The sequence below is a fragment of the Haemorhous mexicanus genome, chromosome 8, assembly GCF_027477595.1.
Source record: "Haemorhous mexicanus isolate bHaeMex1 chromosome 8, bHaeMex1.pri, whole genome shotgun sequence".
NCBI lineage: Eukaryota > Metazoa > Chordata > Aves > Passeriformes > Fringillidae > Haemorhous > Haemorhous mexicanus.
This window is the reverse complement of record NC_082348.1, coordinates 6,398,261-6,417,390: the sequence shown is the minus strand read 5'-3', so window position 1 is coordinate 6,417,390 and position 19,130 is coordinate 6,398,261. Positions and strand designations below refer to the sequence as shown.

The window sequence follows — 19,130 nt, the reverse complement described above, 5'->3', positions numbered from 1 at the left end:
AGCACAGGTGAGAAGGGCCAGAGCGAAGAGAAATCGGACAGAAATGGACATGGCCAACACTGGAAACATAAGGATGGAGAGGAAAACATGGAGAGAGGGAAAAAGGGAAGTTAAATGGGAAAAGTATAGTTTTGAAGGCTGGAGAAAAGACCTGAGAAGTTCAGGATTGGAGAGTACTAAAAGAGCAAGTAAGTCAGTTTACTGGGCCTAAGTTCGGTGATATTGTTGCATTAAATATTAACTACACACACCCCTGCTTCCTTTTAGTGGCCTAACAAGTGAAATCAGACAAAAAAACACAAATTAGTTTGTGCTGTTTGGTTTGTTTTGATTTTAGTTTTTCCCATTCTAGTATATTTAAGCACATGGATGTGGGAGACATAGTAGGAGATTGATTTATAGATTAGCTCATTGGAATTGGTAAAGATGTAATCTTTTATGATGAAAATTAAATAAAATCTGATGGCATCTATCTTAATACCTCTACTGAGAATTTCTGCTCCCTGCTGTCAACTCTTCACAGAAAGTTACAGAAAAATTAGTTTTTCTAACAATTAAATGGAAACGATTTTTTTTTGAGGTAAAACAGACTAGTTTTTTTGGCATGGTGATGTGTGAAGCGTTACCAGACAAGGCCAGTGACATGAGAGTGAGTTCTGAAACCTGCTGCAAAATGAGTTGTTGATGATTTTATTATTGTCCCCTCTTTGTTCTGAGGACCCTCTTTGTATTCTCAGCTTCTATTTGCACACTTGTACAAGTAAGCAAATTGTCGTTATAGGCAGTGCTAAGTGTGAGACCAAAAGCTCTCTAGAATATCAGGAAGGCAAATGCTGTGGATTTGGTATCAGCCAACTGGAGATACAAGCATGAAATAAGTAATTTTTCATTTAGGATGTTGTATCATTAAGTGCAATAACCGATTTAGATTCATTGTTTCTCTTCTTTCAGTTGTGGGGAAAGTTCTAGAAATTACTGAGCTGCCAGAAGGCATAACTCGTATGGAAGCAGAGAAACTCTTTGGAGAACTGTTGAAAGTGGGTGCCAAGATCCGGTGGCTGAGGGATTCCCAGTGCCTGCAGCAGCAGCAGCAGCAGCAGCGGCGGTTCTGCGGGGACGGCGGCGGGGGCCCGGAGCCCACGCGCGCCGGGGACTTGGCCTCCACCTACACGGTCCTGGCCACCTTCCCCAGCATGGCGGCCGCGCAGAGCGCGCTCAAGAGACAGAGCAGCGGCGCGGTGAGCAAGTTCCGCCTGAGAACCAGCAAGAAGCACTACGACTTCCACGTCCTGGAGAGGGCCAGCTCGCAGTAGCAGTCGCACCGCTGGACACTCGGCCTTTACTACTTCCACGTCCTCCCTCCTCGATTGGTTTGATGTCATGGGGTTTCTGTTCTCTTCATAGAGACTCCTGGGATGTTTTGTCACATGACATTTGCCATTGAAGAATAAATAACCCAGTGAATCCAGCAAGATGAAGAAAAAAATTTACAGAGTTACTCCCAGACAATAGCAAGGAATCATCTTTGCGACAGGTGGCTTTCCGTAAGGAATGCTGCTGAAATGCCCCCTACTTTTATAGTAGTTTTGTTTTATATTTTTGAAATCTTGTATCAGATCCAAAGTTCTATTGTACAGCAGATGTTCATAAAAATCCATATGCAGATTTGTATTTTATAATCCCTTTTCACAGCCAGCACACAGCAGTCCATTCCAAGGCAGGAACCTGAGGATTGGTGGAGGGGAAAAGAGAACCATTCTCAAGGAATTATATTCATTTTCTAGCAAACCACCCAAGATCTTCAAGTTAACGTCTTCTTTGCCCCTTGTGTGTTTTTTCTTTTTTTTTCTTTTTTTTTCCTCTTTTTTTTCTTCTTTTTCTGTTTTTCTTAAGAAAATAAGAGTATAATTTTAGCAAATAACTCCTTCGGTGGTCCTTGTCTTTTGCAATATATTCAAAGAATGTTAAAAGAAATTACAAGTTTGTACCCTTGAAGAATTTGCTTCTGATCCAGCAAGTTTAATAATTACTAGAAGGGGATTATGAATAGGTTACAAAGAATGTTCACTGAATCACATTTTAATATTTCTTTTTAAAAGTGTGAAGAAACTTTATGTATCTTCATACAAGTGACAAAATGTTTGCACTTTAATTGTGTTCCCACCAGTATGGGTCTCTTTCTCTTCCTTTTCACGCTAAGATAATTGTGTTTGGTAAGTGCTGGAAACCTTTTTAATAGTTTAAGTTTTCATCATTTGCAGATGCTCACTGGACATTAAAAGATTCATTGCACATAAATGAAACAAAACTTTTTTCAACTTGTGTAATTTGCAAGTCTGTACAATGTGTGCTGATGCAAGCCTTTTTCAGTTCAAAAGAATAAATGTTTACAAACAAACTTTTTCAGTGCACTTGTTTAAGCTTCTAGGAGTCTTCTGAAACTTGAATGAGCTCATATTAATGGCTGGAATCCTTTCAAATGTGAGAAAATAACTAAAACCCACAAATATTAGAACCTCTTAAAAAACCACCTGCTGTTCCTCCTCTGACATTGTGTTATCCAGCCTTTCATAATATTTAAATGTTTCTCTGTATAAGTAAAAAAGAGAAAATAGTCAGATGCTGTAAGGAACTGCTCCTGATTTTTTATTTTTAGCTCAGGAACTGATTTGCTGTGTAGACAAGCAACTACTTGGTCACTTCATAAGGCTATCATTTTGTTCATTTGTGACTTTTGAAAGAGGAAACTCAAGGTAAACTTTGTGTTTAAAAACATTTCACAGGGGGTAAAGGGGAAGAATTAAGGTGCCTAATCCAGCATTAATTTTCATTGTTTATACAAATTATTCTATCTCTGAACACCCAAACAGTGATGAAATACTTGGAGGAAAACTTAGAAAACTGACCTGTCTGGGAATAATGTATTAGCCTAATGCATTAGTTTTATGGGACTGGATTCTGTGAAATGCTGTAGCAACAGGTATTTAGTAAAAGTCAACTTAGATGCTCCCGTAAAACAAAGGGGAGGATGTTCACCTTCAAGTCGCCAGATAAAAGACAAATCTACTCATTCCAGTCTGCTTTTCTAAAAGGATGGTACTTGGCATTCGAACTGTGCTTGACTGAGGATGTATTTCTCGCTGCACCTTGGGCTGGACTGCTGCAGTTTACTGCACCCAAAGCCCCAGTTTATCAATTACCCCCTCCTCTGAACAGCACAGACAGCATGACTACTGCCTGCATTCTGTCACTGCCTCTTGCTGATTGCCATGCTAGTTTAGGATTATGGTTTAATCCTGTAAAAGTAGCTAAGAGATTAAAAGGCTGTAGGGACAGGTGTCTCAGCCCAGCAAGGCAGCTGCCTCCCATCATTAACTCACTGCACAACACGATTCTTCCAAGATGTAGAAGGGTAGGCAGTAGCTGAGAGCTTCCATCTGTTCTGAAAAACCCCAGCACTAAATTTGTATCAAATCAAACCCTTTCCAAAGGATATTGCATGGCTTGCTGCATTTCATAATAAACAGAGAAGAAAAGGTAATGTGAGGTAAACATGGAGAATGCAGCTCAAACAACAGGAAGGGAGGGATACACTGGTTAGGAATGAGGCACAGAAAATATTTAATTTTTATCAAAGAAGTTATAAACTTGAATGCAAGTTGCCCTAGAATAAAAGGTTAAAACATCTAAGAAGCCAGTTGCAGTCTACTCCAGAAACTGACCCAGTTAGGTCTGCCATCCTTTCTGAGTATGTTTTACTCTGGGTTCATCAGGGATGGTTGCGTTATTTTATCTGGATGTGTTGATTTGAGCCCCACAGGGTCAATTCACAGGACTTTGGCACTGCCAGAGGTTTCTGATGTCTACAGTGGCAAAGTATTAAAATATTTCTACTTCACAGTTGTGTTTATTCCTGGGTTTGTGCTATTTCATACTTTCTCTAGTAAGCAAACAGGATGCAAACTCATCTAACCAAGACACTTAATACCTTCCTGCCCTTTATGCCCTTCTGCCCCTTTTGGTTCCTTAAAGCATATAAGCTCAGGCACTATGTGCAAAACCCCTGGAACTGCATTTGTTCCACGGATTTGGATCACAGTCTTGAAAGCAAATAAAAGCACTTTATGCATGTAATAGATGCATGTAAAATGCATTCTCATGTTCCAAACAAATCTTTTAGTACTCCAGTGTATTTGAGCTTCCCCTTATTTACCATTAAAGCTATTTTTAAAGCAAATAGTGGCAAAAGGAATTAAGTGGGGACTTCCATTGCAACAATATAATATGTTTTGTCTTACTGAAAGCATGTCTTAACTTTAAGGAAAAGCACTGGAAGAATAAGCAGAAAAACTGAACAAATGCAGCTCTTACGTACTCCACTAAAAGCTATTCTTTCTTGATTTTAATTTTTAATTAACACACTTAAAGTGTAAAATTCCTCCCTGAACTGTGAACTCTTCATATAATGTCTGATATTACAGTCAAAAAGTTAATTAAAACTTAAGTATATAAATTTAAGCCCCATACTTTGAGGGCTCCCCAAACCACATGGGCCTGATGCTGGAATTGGGTGGCTCATTCCAGCACACCCTAAAACATCCTCACAGCCTGCATGTGCCAGCCAGGCTGTGGCTGCTGGATTTTGGTAAGGCAGGGTTGGTTGGGAACAAGCATCTTGCATCTTCCCTGAGCAAATGTCACCTGCTCTAATATGAAATGTTTTCCTTTCACTCACATAAACTTTGAAAAATGACACGAAAAGGAGCAGTGTCTATGAAGACAGAAACTGTGTGCTGTGGTGTACACAGACCGTAGAGCTTGGCTGTCTCCACCTGCAACCACCCCCAACCCCTTTGTAGGACCTGTGATGATTGAAGATCCGGGTGGTACAGGGCAGCTGCTGGCAGATTGGGTTTTATCAAAGCACCAGAAGAACTGTGTAGCTCAATGAATCCAATAAGGTACCTGGGTACACAACAAGCCTTTCACAGGGAGAAGTTTTTACCTATTTCCTATCTTCTTGCAAGCTAGTTCCCTCTCAAGGTGGAAAGAATAGTTGTATTCTCATCCTATGACACTCATTTGTGCCTTAAAACTTCACACTTGACTTGTCTTTTGTTTTGAGTTAACCTTGTACTAGCTTGGATGCCTGGGAGTCAAAATTACAACTTTCTATAAATACTATTTAGCTCCATGATATATTTTTTCTACATAAAATTGATGCAGGCTTCAAGTTCCTGTATTCAGCCCTGAAGAAAAGAATGTTTGGAAGAAGCTTTGGAGAAAACTGACCAAAACAGTTACAGGTCATGAAAAATTATTGTAGCTGGAATTTTTATATATTTTTAACTATTAAAGGAATTATTTCAATCCCTTCAATGTTTCTACAGCCTGGTTTTCATGAAGGTTGATGAAGGTCTTTTCATGAAGGTCTTCTCTATGCCCTATTCACATTTAAAACATTTTGGGTATTTTGGCTATTGATTAAGTATAAAATTTAAGTGCACAATGTTAATGTGACTTCATCTTGGAAGCTTCATTTCTTGGGTGTAGAACCCTTAAAAGGGCCTGATTTCCAGAACAGTCTGAAAATTAAGTTCTGTAAGTTATCTTATTCTGGAACCTAAGAGCAAAGTCTCCACCCACATCCAAAACCTTCAGTGTAAATTAAGCTGCCTCTTGGATTACTTGAAAATGTGTGCAATTATGTTCTTACCATGGCGTGGATGAGCCTCCTCTTACTTCAGTGTCTGCCTTGTGTCCTCAGACTCGCAGGGCCAGGGTTTGGCCCTGACTCAGTTCAGCAGCCCTCACTGCAAGGTTTGGTTTTTATCCTCCTTGCAACTATGTGATGTTCCGCGATGTCTGTCAAAGTCTGTTGGGGTGAAAGTCAAACTTGCTGAAGACCTGATTAAGCATTAAAATTTGGTCCAGGACACAAACACTTCAGTGTTTGCTGCTATTTTTTCCTTTTCCAGTCTCACTGGTAAAGCTCATGCATGGAGTCATTATATGGGATGCTTGCAGCTGTAATGGACTGTGCCTGCACTTGGGAAGAGAAACCCAAATGTCAGATGAGCCTGGTGCTGTAAACCAAAGAGCTGTAGAGGACAACCTGTGTGTCGCTGGCAGCTGTATGCTTTTAAAACTGGAATAAGCTACAAAAATAAACTCTGTTGCTGTGAATAATGCTTAACAGTGAGGTTTATTCCTAATTCAGCTCCTGTGTCCCAGTTAAGTGGGAATCTGAATTAGCTGGGGATTGATGATGATCCACGGTGCTGACAGCAGTGGAATGTTTCAGACCCAGGTGAGCAGAGGTGGAAGGCACACTCGACACTGGCTGGGCATGGACTGACTCCAACACCAAGGGATCTGTTACACTTGATCTCCCAAAATTACTTGGCAGTTTAAAAAGAATATTTACAAGCAATGATACTTCAATTACAGTGGCCTCAGTTTGAATCTGAGAGGGAGATGCTGGCATTCTTTTTTCTCATATCCTAACTTTTGCCCTAGTTATAGGGTTAATTAGCTTTGCCCTTTTTGGTTTTTCAATGTAGTTAATAAGAAACATCATTATTAAGTGTGCCCTGATAGTCTACCATACTGATTTATACAATCTGGGAAATACACCAGACCTTGACCCCACAGTTGCTCAAATTTGCTGACTTTTTACTTGGCTTAAACTGATAATTTTGATTTGTTAATTAACTGCTGATTTAGGGTGAAGCAACAGTGCAATTTAAAATAGGAATTCCCTAATAAAGATCACTTTCCATTTTGATCCAGATTGATGTGTTTTGGTTTTGGGGAGAAAAAATTATTCTCTTAGAATGCAAGTTACTGCCTTGCATTGTTTTCCATGCCAATAACTGAAAACACACAAGACATCCCCCTTCAAAGAACTGAATCCCAGGTAATGCTCCAGCTGTCAAATTCTTTTTTCTCAATAAAATTTTCAACTTACTAGTTAGTTATCCTGTCTTTTTCTAGGCCTACAAACTGCAGACCTCTATTGTTTCCAGACACACCTGTGCTAAAGGCTCTCAGATGAACATCAAAGGCATATCCAACAAGTCAGTGACCCTACAGTTGGAGACTTCCACTTCTAAAATGGTAGTTATTAGAGAATGTAATATAAATAGTTCCTGAGGCTGTAATAGATTGTACACCTTCACAAAAATGACACGTCCAGTCAATAGTAAGCCCTTTTTTTGCTTCCTTGCTTCAAGTGGTATCAAAGAGTTTGAAAATCATATTTGCAAAACAATTTTCAAAACACACAGTGTTCAACATTTTACTCACCTGTCTCGTGAAATTTGGCTTCCAACTTAGGGTTCCAAATCAGATGCAGTAAATGCAAACTACAGTGGCTGGAAATGCCAAGAGAATCAGTGCAATGCATCCAAATTTATTAGAGAATTCAAGATACACCTTACAACCTAACCTCCTCCTCCCATGCTACACATGCAGTTATGTAACAGAGATGGTTTTTTGTTCATCTCCAAAAACAAATTCAGTTTGATACTATCCAATCTTTGGCATTGCCCTTAAACATGTTTTGTATCATAAAGAAAGAACATTCACAAATATACAATTTTTTTTTTAAGTCCATCTCAGCAACATGTTCTGATGGTATTTCTTTAAGAAACTTGCAGAGGCACAACACACATGCAAGCCTACCCAGTGAGGATTACTGTGACACAATTTCCACACGCTGCATCTTGGGTGAGGTAAAAGAGATTCTGTACACTGTTGTCAACACTGATTTGCTTCCTTTTCACTGTAAGTCTGAAGGATTTTTTAGTTGTTATTTTGCAGTTACACAAGGTACAACAGTGAAAGATTTCCAGACTGAGAGACTGTGTGGTTTTTGGCCTTTCAATATTTGAGTATCTTGCCTCAGCAAGTTACCCAGTACACACAGTCACAGTCCTAATGGTGTTTTAGAAAAGCTCAAGAGCAGTGTTCTGTCCAAAATGTTATCATGAGAGCACTTGACATCAACTGTCCTGTCCCACTTGCTGTGAAATGTCTACCAAGGAGTCCTCCTGCCTTGCTGGCTGTGCTGTGCCAGTCCTTCACAAAGCCTGGAAGCACAGAGGATGTCCTGGCTTCACCTCCTGCCTCTCGTGGAAGATCTCTGCACAGCATACTCTATTTTTGTTCTATTTAACATGGATTTCTGTCATTTCCTCCATCACTTTTCCCCCTGTCACACCTTTGCCTCCTCCAGGGTGGGTGCTGGGGCAGGGATGGCTGTGACCATTCATCCTCCAGCCCCGGGGGCAGGAGGTGCCCCTTTTTCTGGCAGCTACCTCACAGAATCATGGAATTGTCAGGCTTGGAAGGAGCTCTGGACATCATCACCCTGTCCAACCCCCTGCCAAGGCATGGTCACCTGGAGCAGTGGCACAGGAACATGACCATGTGCATTTGGAAAGTCTTCAGAGAGGGTGACCTCACACTCTCCCTGTTCTACCTCTAATGTAAAGCTCTTCCTCACGCTGAGGTGAAATTCCTTGTATTTTAGTCTGTGTCTATTGCTCCTCATCCTGTCATGGGGCACACCTGAAGAGCCTGGCACCGTCCTCTTGGTGACCTGACTTTGAGACACTTATATTCTATTTAAGGTATTTATTCTGCATTACAGAATCACAGTGTCAACTGGTTTAGAAAAGGCCTCTGAGATCATCGAGTTCAAACTGACCAAACACCACGTCAATCAGACCATGGCACTGCGTGCCGCATGCAGCTTTTCTTTAAAGACCGAGAGGAACCGTGACTCCATCACCTGCCAGGGTATCCTGTTCCAATGCCTAGACATCTCTTCTGAGAAGAGATTTTTCCTGATGTACAATTTAAAGCTGCCCTGGAGCAGCTTAAGGCTATCGTTCTGTCGCTGGTTCCGTGGGAGAAGAGCCCGACTCACACCTGACTTCATCCTCCTGTAGTTGTACACAGTAGTAAGGTCCCCCTGAGCCCCCTTTCGGCCAGCATGAGAAGCCCCCCCACGCGCTCCTCACAGGACGTGTATAAACGAGATCCCCTCTCAGCCTTCCCTTCCCTAGGCTAAACACGGGCAGTTCCCGCCACCTCTCCTGACGGCCAGAGCCAGTTTCGCAGCGGGGCAGCGCAAGAGGCGACGCCCACCGCCCGCCTTCCTAAACCGCCAAGATGGCGCCGGGCTGAGGGGGGCGGGACCCGCCACCGCCCCCCGCGCGCGATTGGGGAGGGGGCGGGCGGGCTGGGCGCGTGCGGCGAGCGGCCGCCAATCAGGGGGCGGTGGGGCCGGGCCGCGCGCGCAGGCGCGCGGGGGGCGGTTGGCGCGGCGGCGGCGCAGGCGCGGTGCCGTTGTCGGTGAGGGCGGCGGGTCCCGGCGGTCCCACGATGTGGTTCGGCGGCTCCGTCCCCGCCGCCATCGCCGCCGCCAAGGAGCGCAGCTCCGTCTTCGTCGTGTTCGTGGCAGGTACGGTACATCCCGGTGCCGCCCGCTGCCCCCACCGGCAGGGCCCGGCAGCGCCTTCCCAGCTGTGTCCCGCCCGCCGCCCCTCCCGCCGAGCGGGATTTGTGCTGTGTCAGCCCCAGCCCGCGGTGTCGGTGTCCGGCCCCCGCCCGTCCGCCTTGTGGAGCGGAATCGCCCGTCCGATGTGTCGCCTTCCCTCCGTTCTGCTCTTCTGCACCGGATTCTCGCCGGTGCAGCTCTCCGGGCTGCTCGTCGTGTTTGTTTCTTTTCCCCGTACCGACAGTGCGTGTTTCATAACACTGTAATTGGAACCTGTAGGAATTCACATCGTCTTGTGTACGCTGCCTTTCTCTATGAAAAAAAAAAAAGATGGGAAAGAGGAACACAGTCTTGCGCCAGAGGAGGTTTAGGTTGGATATTGGGAGGAATTTCTTCCCAGAACGGGTGATTAGACATTGGAACGGGCTGTCGAGGAGGTGTTGAGGTCCCTGGGAGTGTTTAAGGAAAGACTGGACGTGGCACTCAGTGCCATGGTCTGGTTGACAAGGTGGTGTTTGGCCATCGGTTGGACTCGATGGTCTCAGAGGTCTTTTCCAGCACGATTGAAACGGTGATATTCTGTGATTAGGCAAGCTCTTCATATATTATTGAGCTTTTGTGTATCTGTGTGTGTGTTGTTTCTTAAGATTTTACTGTTGCCTTCCATGCTTGTGGTTTGAAGATTTTTAGGTGCTTCAAGAAACAGTAACAATGTTGAATGTGTGACTTAGTGTTGTTCCCTTAAGAACTATTGAACTGTGGGACTCACGTGGCTTCACGAAGTTCACTCCCAAAGGGGATGTGAACAGAAAGTGCAGTTAAATTCCTTTGCTGACACAACTCTCCGTGTACTTGGAGAACAGCATTTTCTCCTGGATGGTAAACGTACTGATAGAATTCAAGTATTGTCAGAGTACAGATTGGGCTGTGTTGGAGTAAAGGACGGGGTGGAGCAGTTCATGAAGAACCTTGCAGCCCTTATGAAAGAGTCACATTGCACAATTTGGGAGGGACCCCATGCTCGAAGAGTATGAGGAGTCCAACCCCTGAGGAGGAAGGAGCAGCGGAGACAAGGTGTGAGGAACTGACTGCAGGAAGGGTGGGGAGATTTGTTTTCATTTCCCATTATTCTGCTCTGATTTTTTATTAGTAATAAGTTAAATAAATTTTTCCCCAAGTTAAATCTGTTTTGCCTGCAAACATTACAGGTGAGTGATCTCCCCCTACCCTTACCTCTTCCCAAGAGCCTTCCATTACATTCTCTCCCCTGCCCAGCTGAGGAGGGCAGTGACAGAGGGACTTTGGTGGGCCTCTGAGTAGTTTCAACTTGATACATAAATCGGGGAGAAGTGCATGTTGTAACTTATGTCCAGTATTTTCTATGAAACAAAAGTTCTGCACAAAATGGGGCCCATTAGATTCTGATGTTGACTAGGTGGGTGTAGGAATATGTAGATGTACAGGGGAGATACATCTCTGGTTGCAGGGATGTAACCTAGTTTTGTCATTGTGTCTGCTGTGAGGATTTGTTTTGTTTGTTCCTATGAGCCCTGGAAAAGGCAGAGCGTGACTTCAGCCAGGCACATCTCTGAAATGGAAGAGTTGGAGAGTTCTGCCTACATCTGGTCCGCCCTGGGCACCGTGGGATCAGGGCAGCTGACCCGTGGCTGATCATTAAACTCTTCTGTTACATGTGCTGGGAAAGGGAGTGGGAAGCCCAAGAACTTTCTCACTGTGTGTGGAAGCAGCTGTGTATGAAGGATGTGGAGTGCTGGAAGAATAGTCTGGTTTTGTGTTAGCATAGATTAGGTGTGTTGTTTGGGTAGAAACACATTTCAAACTGCACAGTGATGGTAACTTTGAGCCTTTACACTGCACACTTCCTACTGGATACAGGCATTTGAAAACACCTGAAGAACAGGCTTTCAGCAGTGTTTGGTGCTGTACACTTCATCCAATAATATCTATGGAAAAAAATAATGAGAGAAATTGAAATGTATTGGACCAGCCATTGTGTAGGATAGCTGTTAGGTACAGTTGACAAAAATTAGGAAATTCTAATTGGACAGATATGTCCGTCTGTGTTTGGTTTCTGCCACCATCTGCCTGTCCCTCTCTCCCTTTCTCTGCACTTCAATTACATTTTCTCTAGAAAATGAAGAAATGGATTATTCTTTCTGCTTCCAGAATATTTTCTAGTCAAGCAAGGAATAATGTGGCTATTTATCTTAAAAATGAGGTGGCATTTGTGGTTGTAAATGTGCATTGTTCGAGCAGGTTTCTCCTTAAGCGTTTTTGCTTGCAGCCATAATCCCATCATTTTTGAGCTCAGTGTTTAAAACCTTCATGGCACATTCTGGTGACAGCATGGTGTAAGGGTGTTAAAGATGCCGTTTAACTCATGGGAAGTTGCAATAGAAGGGATTGCTCCATTCTCCCCAGAGAGCATGAGGCCAGGTCTGCCTTAGGAAGCTGGTTTCAAATATTAAGGTGAGATGTTAGGGGTCTCTGGGCACACCAAGTAAGGTGGTTGTGTTTGGGGAACACAGGAGTTACTTTGTGGCATCGAGTAATTGCCAGCAGCAGCTTCCCTGTGTTGCTGCACAGGCAGAGGATTCCTGACAGTGAAACAGGTCTGGCAATGCAGGTGCCCCAGGGCGGGTGTGAAGTTGTGTCAGGGGAGGTGCAGGCTGGATATCAGGAAAAGCTTCTGTCCCCAGAGGGTGTTGGGCAGTGGAACAGGCTCCTCAGGGAAGAGTTCAGAGAGAATCTGGAAAATGCTCTCTCAAAATGTACATGGGAGGATTTTTAGGGTGTCCTGTGCAGGGCCAGGAGTTGGACTGGATCCTTGTGGGTTCCTCCCAACCCAGAATATGTTATGATTTTATGAACATTCCTGGTATTTTGTTGGTAGCTGTTCTGCAGCTGATTTTGTAGCCTACAGTTAAAAAGCCTTTGATCCTTTGAGTCACTAATCTAAAGTTGATAGTTCATTTGATACAAAACTTCCTCTGTTGTGATTGAGGTGTTGCAGATTATTTTATATTTTTCCAAAGGTTAGACATGTTCTGATCATGAAAATACCAGACCATGTATAAAAAGTGCTTTTCAGAGTGAAAAAATGAAAGGGTAGGCGTGTGACAGTAAAAAACTTTAAATTAAAATGTTTGTTTCTTTTTAGTAATGTTTGTAGAAACCTTCCTCCTTTTGTTCATAACTTTATTATTTTAATATTTTTTTTACAAAAAGGTGATTTGCACACATAAGCTGTTTGTTAGTTATTTGTAGCCAAGATGTATCAAGGCACTTTGCAAGTTAAATAAGTGAAATGCTGCAGAGGAGGAAGATATGAATGGTTTAATGTCCTGACTTCCTGGCATTCCCAGAATGGCAATCCTCTCTTACTGAGTAGTTATGAAATGTTGGACATGGAAAAATAAATTTGGCTTATCTCTCTCCTTCTGAAAGGAAAATACTTCCCTGATGACTGTGTGCTGAGGGGAATTAAAGTCTTCTGACAGTCTGTGATGGTTTTGAGTAAGTTCCTCATACACGAAGTAAATTATTGCAGAAAAATAATCTTGTCCAGTATGTCAATCACTTGAGAAATGATCGATGTTTTCACTATGTAGATTTACCTGATCAGATTTAAGAGACAAGGAAGTGTGACTGAGTTGTTTACAGATCATTCCACTAAGTGAAATAGAGTGATGTTTTTGTTTGAGAAACAAGAAATCTGAGAGTTTTGGGATTTAGAATTCTAAGGCTGTTGCGCTGGCTCAGTGTTTAGCAGAATTATGAATTATGTCAAGTTCTGTTGCACTTGACCTCTTGACTTTTCCGATGTTTTTTCTGTGACCTGGCAGTTTTGATTTCAGGATAGAATTACTGCTACAAACTGTAATAAATGAACCCGAACCCCTAAATGAGAAAGGGCTATCAAACCAAAAAGGTGTATGAGAATAAGCAACTGTTCAGTGGGTAGTCACAGTATTAATCAGTGCATCATGGCACAGAGTTTTATCAAATGTGAGTTATCAGCATTTTCATTCAGTCATCTCGCAGACTGTACTGTGAGCAGCCTCTGCCCTGTTTGTGTCTTTCAGCATTCTTTTTTCTCCAGCAGTTGGCTGTGTGGAAAAGTTAGTGTTAGGCAAGTATTTAGATATTTTTAGTAGTCTAATCAGATGAGCACATGTCCTTTTGAAACAGTGTGTGGTGAAGCAGCTGCCTGCCTGGGAGCATTTAGAAACAGGAGAGGAGGCTGAGCTGCTCTGGGCATAACAGCTGCATTGACCACGCTTGGAAGCACTGCACTTAAAGCAAGAGGAAAGGTTCCCATGTAAAATAGCCTAAATATTTGCTTGCTTTTGCAGAAGAATAATAATAGAGGTAGATACTTTCTTACTTGCTCCAGTAATTCCAGGGAAAAATTGAGACGCGGTTGAAAACCACTTTTCCAAAATTGTATTTTTGAGACATGCCCGTCTGAGAGACCTTGTGACCAGATAGCAGCACTTCAGTGGGAGATTCCACTTGTAACTCCTGATCTTTAACAAGTCAAAAATATTGCATGGAATGGCAGCTGGGATGAAACAAACAAGTGGTTTGTTGTTGTCACTGAATAATGGACTACTATACTTCTATACTTGTGACTCGGATTCTTCATCAAGACTGCAGTCCATTCCAAGCTGCTAGGAAGTAATACAGATTGAAGATAAAGAAATGGTGGCAGGCCAGTGTACTTGTTGAAAAATGGTTAATATTCATCAGAATCTATTTATTAACCCACACCCTCACTAAACTGGTGTTTTAGGGCATAAATGTATGATTGATCTGTTTCATCTGATTAAAATAACACCTCTGAATCTTTGGCCCCTGAACACCTTTTCACTTTCTCTTATCCAAGTGGCTCCTCTGCATTTGTTATTCTTGTTCTGTGCTCCTCACACCTTTTCCTCCCTTTGTACTGTTGCTGTTCATGTCAGGAAATGAAATACAAAACTAAGTTATAAATAATCTGCAAATAAATGTTTCTTGGTTTGGGGACTTTTTTTTTTACAGTGTCAAACTGTGAAACCTCACCTGCTGAATTATGTATTTACAGGGAGTGAAGGACATAGTTTTACCTACTAGCAGCTGATGTACTAATATATAATTAAATTTACGAGGGGCAAGCAGAACATAGTTTTGACATATCAAAGTGAACCAGTTGGAGTGAATTGTCTCTAGATTATTAAAAAATAATAATTATAAAGTGACTTGAAAATAATCCCTAGAGTGTTTTACAAAGGTGAATCCAAGGGATTGAAGCAAAGCTAAAATCAGGGCAGAAACAGCACTTTGTGGTGGTTTTAACTCATGTGTGTGCTGTGTCTTGTAGGTGAAGATGAACAATCTACTGAGATGGCTGCAAGGTGGGAAGATGAGAAGGTGACTGAAGCTGCATCAGATGGTTTTGTTGCTATTAAAATTGACACCAAAAGGTTTGAGCCTATTTTAATTCTGTCTCTTATACAATCTTTCATTGATGATGATGAGAGTAAGAGGCTTTTGAAGTCTTCACCCTGATTAGGAGATAGTGTAAATACAGGGTTCCAGAGCAGAAGTGAATTCAGTACTCCTGGAGTCCCTAAAGCCTAAGAAAAGGTCAGAATTTATTGTTGTGTTCTGCACATACTCATTGAGTATTTCAGACTGTTTTCCAGTACTAGTAATAGAATGCTTGAGGTTGCCCTTTCTCAACTGAAAGAGACACAAAAATGCTATTAAAAATGCAAGTGCTAGAGGCAGTTCTTCGTTTGCCAAGTTACATAATGAATTAAAAACCTTTCATGAATTCAGAAAGATAAAAATCTGTAAAGCTCCAGAGAAAATGTGTTTGCCTCCATTGTAACACATAGAATGGAGAAGCATTTAAGTTCCTGGGTAAATTACTCAGCTATTTTTGTTATGTTTGTGTTCCAGTCCATGTACACAAAGTGCACTGACATTTCCCCAAATGGTATTATTTTGAAATGCTCTATAGACATTTTATTAGATTTAGTACATTATTTGTGCTCAATAGACTAGATTTCTTTTTCCTGACTTGCCTTTTAGCACTGCTTTCCTAATTTTTATGTACTCAACTGTGATAACCAAGGATTGTCACCATGTCAACACTTTTGCAGAATGTTAATGATAAGATGCAATGCAAATTTGCTTTTAGTGTTCTCTCAAGTATTTAAATAGTTTTTTAGGACAGTTATTTTTATGATGAAAGACCTAATCTGAAGTTGTTGCAAAATGATTGCTACTCCTAAATTAATCTTTTCTTTTAAACAGTGAAGCCTGCCTGCAGTTTTCTCAAATTTGTATCCTTTGAGATCCGTTTAGATGCTACATTATGATTACAGATAATTGCTCTTTACAAGTTAATACCCTTCTTAAGACAAATACTTACCAGCAATGCTATTGAAAATACTTATTTTGGCACAAAACTATGCAATAAACTGTGTTTATAGATACCATCTGTGTATTCAACTAGCTGTCAGTTATTAGATAAAGTGAGCAAATTGGGGTTTTTTAATGTTAATCCTATGTAATTCTCTAAATAGAAAATTATCTAAAGCTTTATGTAATCTAAATAACCTGTTGGTCCTACTAATCAGCATTAAAAAACAAACAAAAAATGCTTTAAGTTATGAGCTAGGGCTCAGAGGTGCAGAGGAGGGGGAACAAGCAGTGGCCTGTGTTCTGTCACATACCCAGATGTGAAGTCAGGTAAACCTCTGCCTGCCTCAAGGAGGTCACTGCTTACAGCTCATTAATTCTGGGTGATGCTGGGAATTTTAACTTGGATATCCTTCATGCTCAGGAGATTTCATTACTGTCTTAAGTAGATGTTGTCTGACACTAAAAATATTCTCAAATCAATGCATGATCAGTTGCCTGAAAAGTTGGAGAAAAATACTTTGGCCTAAACCAGTAAAAAGGAAAGAAGAAATGCTTACCAGTTGCATGTAATGTTTGCCAGCATCTTTTTCTTTCTTCCTCCCTTGGCCCTGGCTGCTGGTGAGCAGTTGGAGATGAGAGCATTGGGCTAGAAGCTCCTGTAGGAAGTTCTGCTTTGCCCTGTAAAGTTACTCTGTGTCAACTCCTGCCATTCACCATCCTTAACTGTCCTGTGCAGATCCTGTAGTGTGCGTTCCATCCAGTTTTTTTATAGGAGACAATGGAATCCCGTTGGAAGTTATTGCTGGCAGCGTTTCTGTGGAAGAGCTTGTTACCAGAATCCACAAAGTCAAACAGGTAATGCTGGCAGGCTGGATCTTCCAGATGGAGCTGGTAATGCTCAGGACAGTGATGGCCCTGGCCCTTAGTTTGTGCCTTTGGGAAATTACTGGTGGAAGCAGAACCAGTGAATTACTGTTTCTGTCCTTCCAGCAATAAAATCTGCAACCTTGAGTTCAGTACACAGGTTGGAAGCACTGTGAATATGTGCTGTGTTAATTTTTGTTTGGTTTAGATCACCTGTGTAAACAAACCCAGAGTAGTGGAGAAATGTGTCAAGAGCTCTTAACTGGAATGACAAAATGTGACAACTCACCTTTAAGGGGATTACTCCTCAGCTTATAACGTGGTTATGTAATATTGTTCTGTAATGTGGATTTATAAAGTTATGTACAAGTGAAGATTGCTTTATCACTTTGATTTCAAGTGCAAGACGAAAATTAGAAAAAAATACGAAATGCATGATTGTACCATACTCAACAATGTGGTAATTCTAGTTTTGTATTTTCAATAGAGTTGATTTTTCACTAATAATTCAGTCTTGACCTATTTTAACCTGTGAAAAATATTTGAACTTTCATAGGCTACATTTTCTCTTCCCAATTTCTTAGATGCACGCAGGGAAAGGGCGGCCTGTGGAAAACAGCAGTCAGGCATCTGCTCCCTGTCCCTCCTCTCAGTCTGATGGTGCTCCAGAAAGGGCAGAATCCAGAGCAGGTGACTCTGCTGAGGCTCTTATTCCTGAGACAATAGCATCTTCTGCTGGTAATGGTTAGTGTTCTTGCCACCTCAAATGCCACCTTATTTGCTTTGGAAATGGTTTTTCTTAATTTGTTACATGATGGTACATAAAAAGATATATATCAAGCAGACTCACTGAGGAAAAACTTGGGATATTCCAGAATGCTTTGTGCAAGTCCAGAGGGAAGGATAACTTGTCATTCTGCTTAGTTTTAGGGAGGAATCTTTGGTTTATAACTCAATAAAATTGTGTATGCTTTCCTGAAAAAGGATTAAATTAAAGAGCTTTTTTGGCTTAGTAACCTGAAACCAAATTGTTGGGGGGGGAGTCTAAGTAGCAGAACCCTGTATGAGATAATCCCAGTTGCAAATTGTGGCTAGCAGTGAGCCTAATAATTGTTATGATAAGAAATGCACCTTTTCTTTTTTTCTGCTTTCTTGTAAATCCCTTGAAGATGAAGCAAATTCAGGTCAAGCAAGCCAGGAAGCAACTAATTCTGCAGATGAACAAGCAAATGATGCTCAGCCTGTGAATGATCTTACACTCAAAGTAGAAAGGCAAGTCTTTTTTTTTGCAGACTACTTAATGTGTTGTATTTGTTTCTCAGGAGGCAGTTTTGTTGGATTTTGGGTTGGTTTGGGGTTTTTTAACACACTTTTAATTACAGGATTTTGGTCCTTCATCTGTTGTCATCTGGCAAATATTTGTGGTCTTACTTTCTGTTACATGTCTCTGACAATACTAGGGCTGATATCAAACCAAGTTTTTAATTAATATAATTTCTCATGTACTTTGAAAGACAGAGGTAATCTGGAAAACTCTTAAGTGTTCGCCTTTGATATAGCTTCAATAGAGAGGATAGGTTTGCTGCAGGTTCTTGAATTAATTGAAACATTGAACTCAAAGCACTGGAAACTGGTGCAATAAAATGCCAACCTACATCTCTATTTTGTATAAAGATGTCATCTTATTTCTTCTTGTTGATTTGATGATTGTTTGTAGTTCAGGGATATTGAAAAAGTCAATGGAATCCTATTCTGAGACTCGTGTTTTGATTAGTGAACAGTAATAACTTGAGTTCAGTTTTTTGAAGTATCGTGATCAGAAACACCTGGCTCAAAACATGATTGATTCATTATAAATTGTTTATAAATATGGGATATTGCTGATAAACTTGTTTTTAGTAAGTAATTGATACTTGAAATATCCTGTCTAAAACCATAACACATGTTTAGCAAATAGGAGTATTTATAATACTAAAATATATTTTGAATCTTTTTCATGCTTATTTTAGTTTTCTTCCAAATATAACCAAAGTTATTAGACATGAGATACATTTATTACTTACCACTGATAAGACAATGCAGTCAATATTTTAATATAATTATCAGTGTTCCTTTTTAAATAATGTATAATTTATCTACAGCATTTTTTTGCAAGGGGGAGAAAGAGGCCAAGCTCTGTGGTAATTACCACTTTCTTTTGAACAGCTACCATACATTTTCCTGATTGTACGACTTTTGACATTGGGTCATGCCTGCCATTTCCCCAGACTTCAAATATGTTGGGATTTTATTGGCAATCTGTATTGAGAAATTTACTTTGTTC

General features: G+C 41.2%; 2 protein-coding genes across 16 annotated transcripts in view; both read left to right on the top strand.

The window, feature by feature from the left end:
• Window positions 1–2,398, top strand: part of R3HDM1 (R3H domain containing 1) — a 78,483-nt gene extending 76,085 nt beyond the window's left edge. For all 14 annotated transcript variants that reach the window (XM_059852560.1, XM_059852556.1, XM_059852553.1 and 11 more), the window contains one exon: window positions 952–2,398. In XM_059852560.1, coding sequence (XP_059708543.1) covers window positions 952–1,313 — 362 coding nt within the window. In that variant the 3' untranslated portion in view covers window positions 1,314–2,398. The remainder of the gene's footprint in view (window positions 1–951) is intronic.
• A 6,917-nt stretch (window positions 2,399–9,315) lies between these two features.
• UBXN4 (UBX domain protein 4) overlaps window positions 9,316–19,130 on the top strand; it is a 14,584-nt gene continuing 4,769 nt past the window's right edge. The window contains exons 1-6 of one of the 2 annotated variants that reach the window (XM_059852545.1): window positions 9,316–9,472; window positions 14,892–14,994; window positions 15,833–15,861; window positions 16,680–16,798; window positions 17,392–17,551; window positions 17,977–18,079. In XM_059852545.1, the coding sequence (XP_059708528.1) occupies window positions 9,394–9,472; window positions 14,892–14,994; window positions 15,833–15,861; window positions 16,680–16,798; window positions 17,392–17,551; window positions 17,977–18,079 (593 nt within the window). In that variant the 5' untranslated portion in view covers window positions 9,316–9,393. Of the gene's footprint in view, window positions 9,473–9,636; window positions 9,752–14,891; window positions 14,995–15,832; window positions 15,862–16,679; window positions 16,799–17,391; window positions 17,552–17,976; window positions 18,080–19,130 lie in introns of those variants that run through there. The other variant, XM_059852544.1, reaches the window with a different exon arrangement.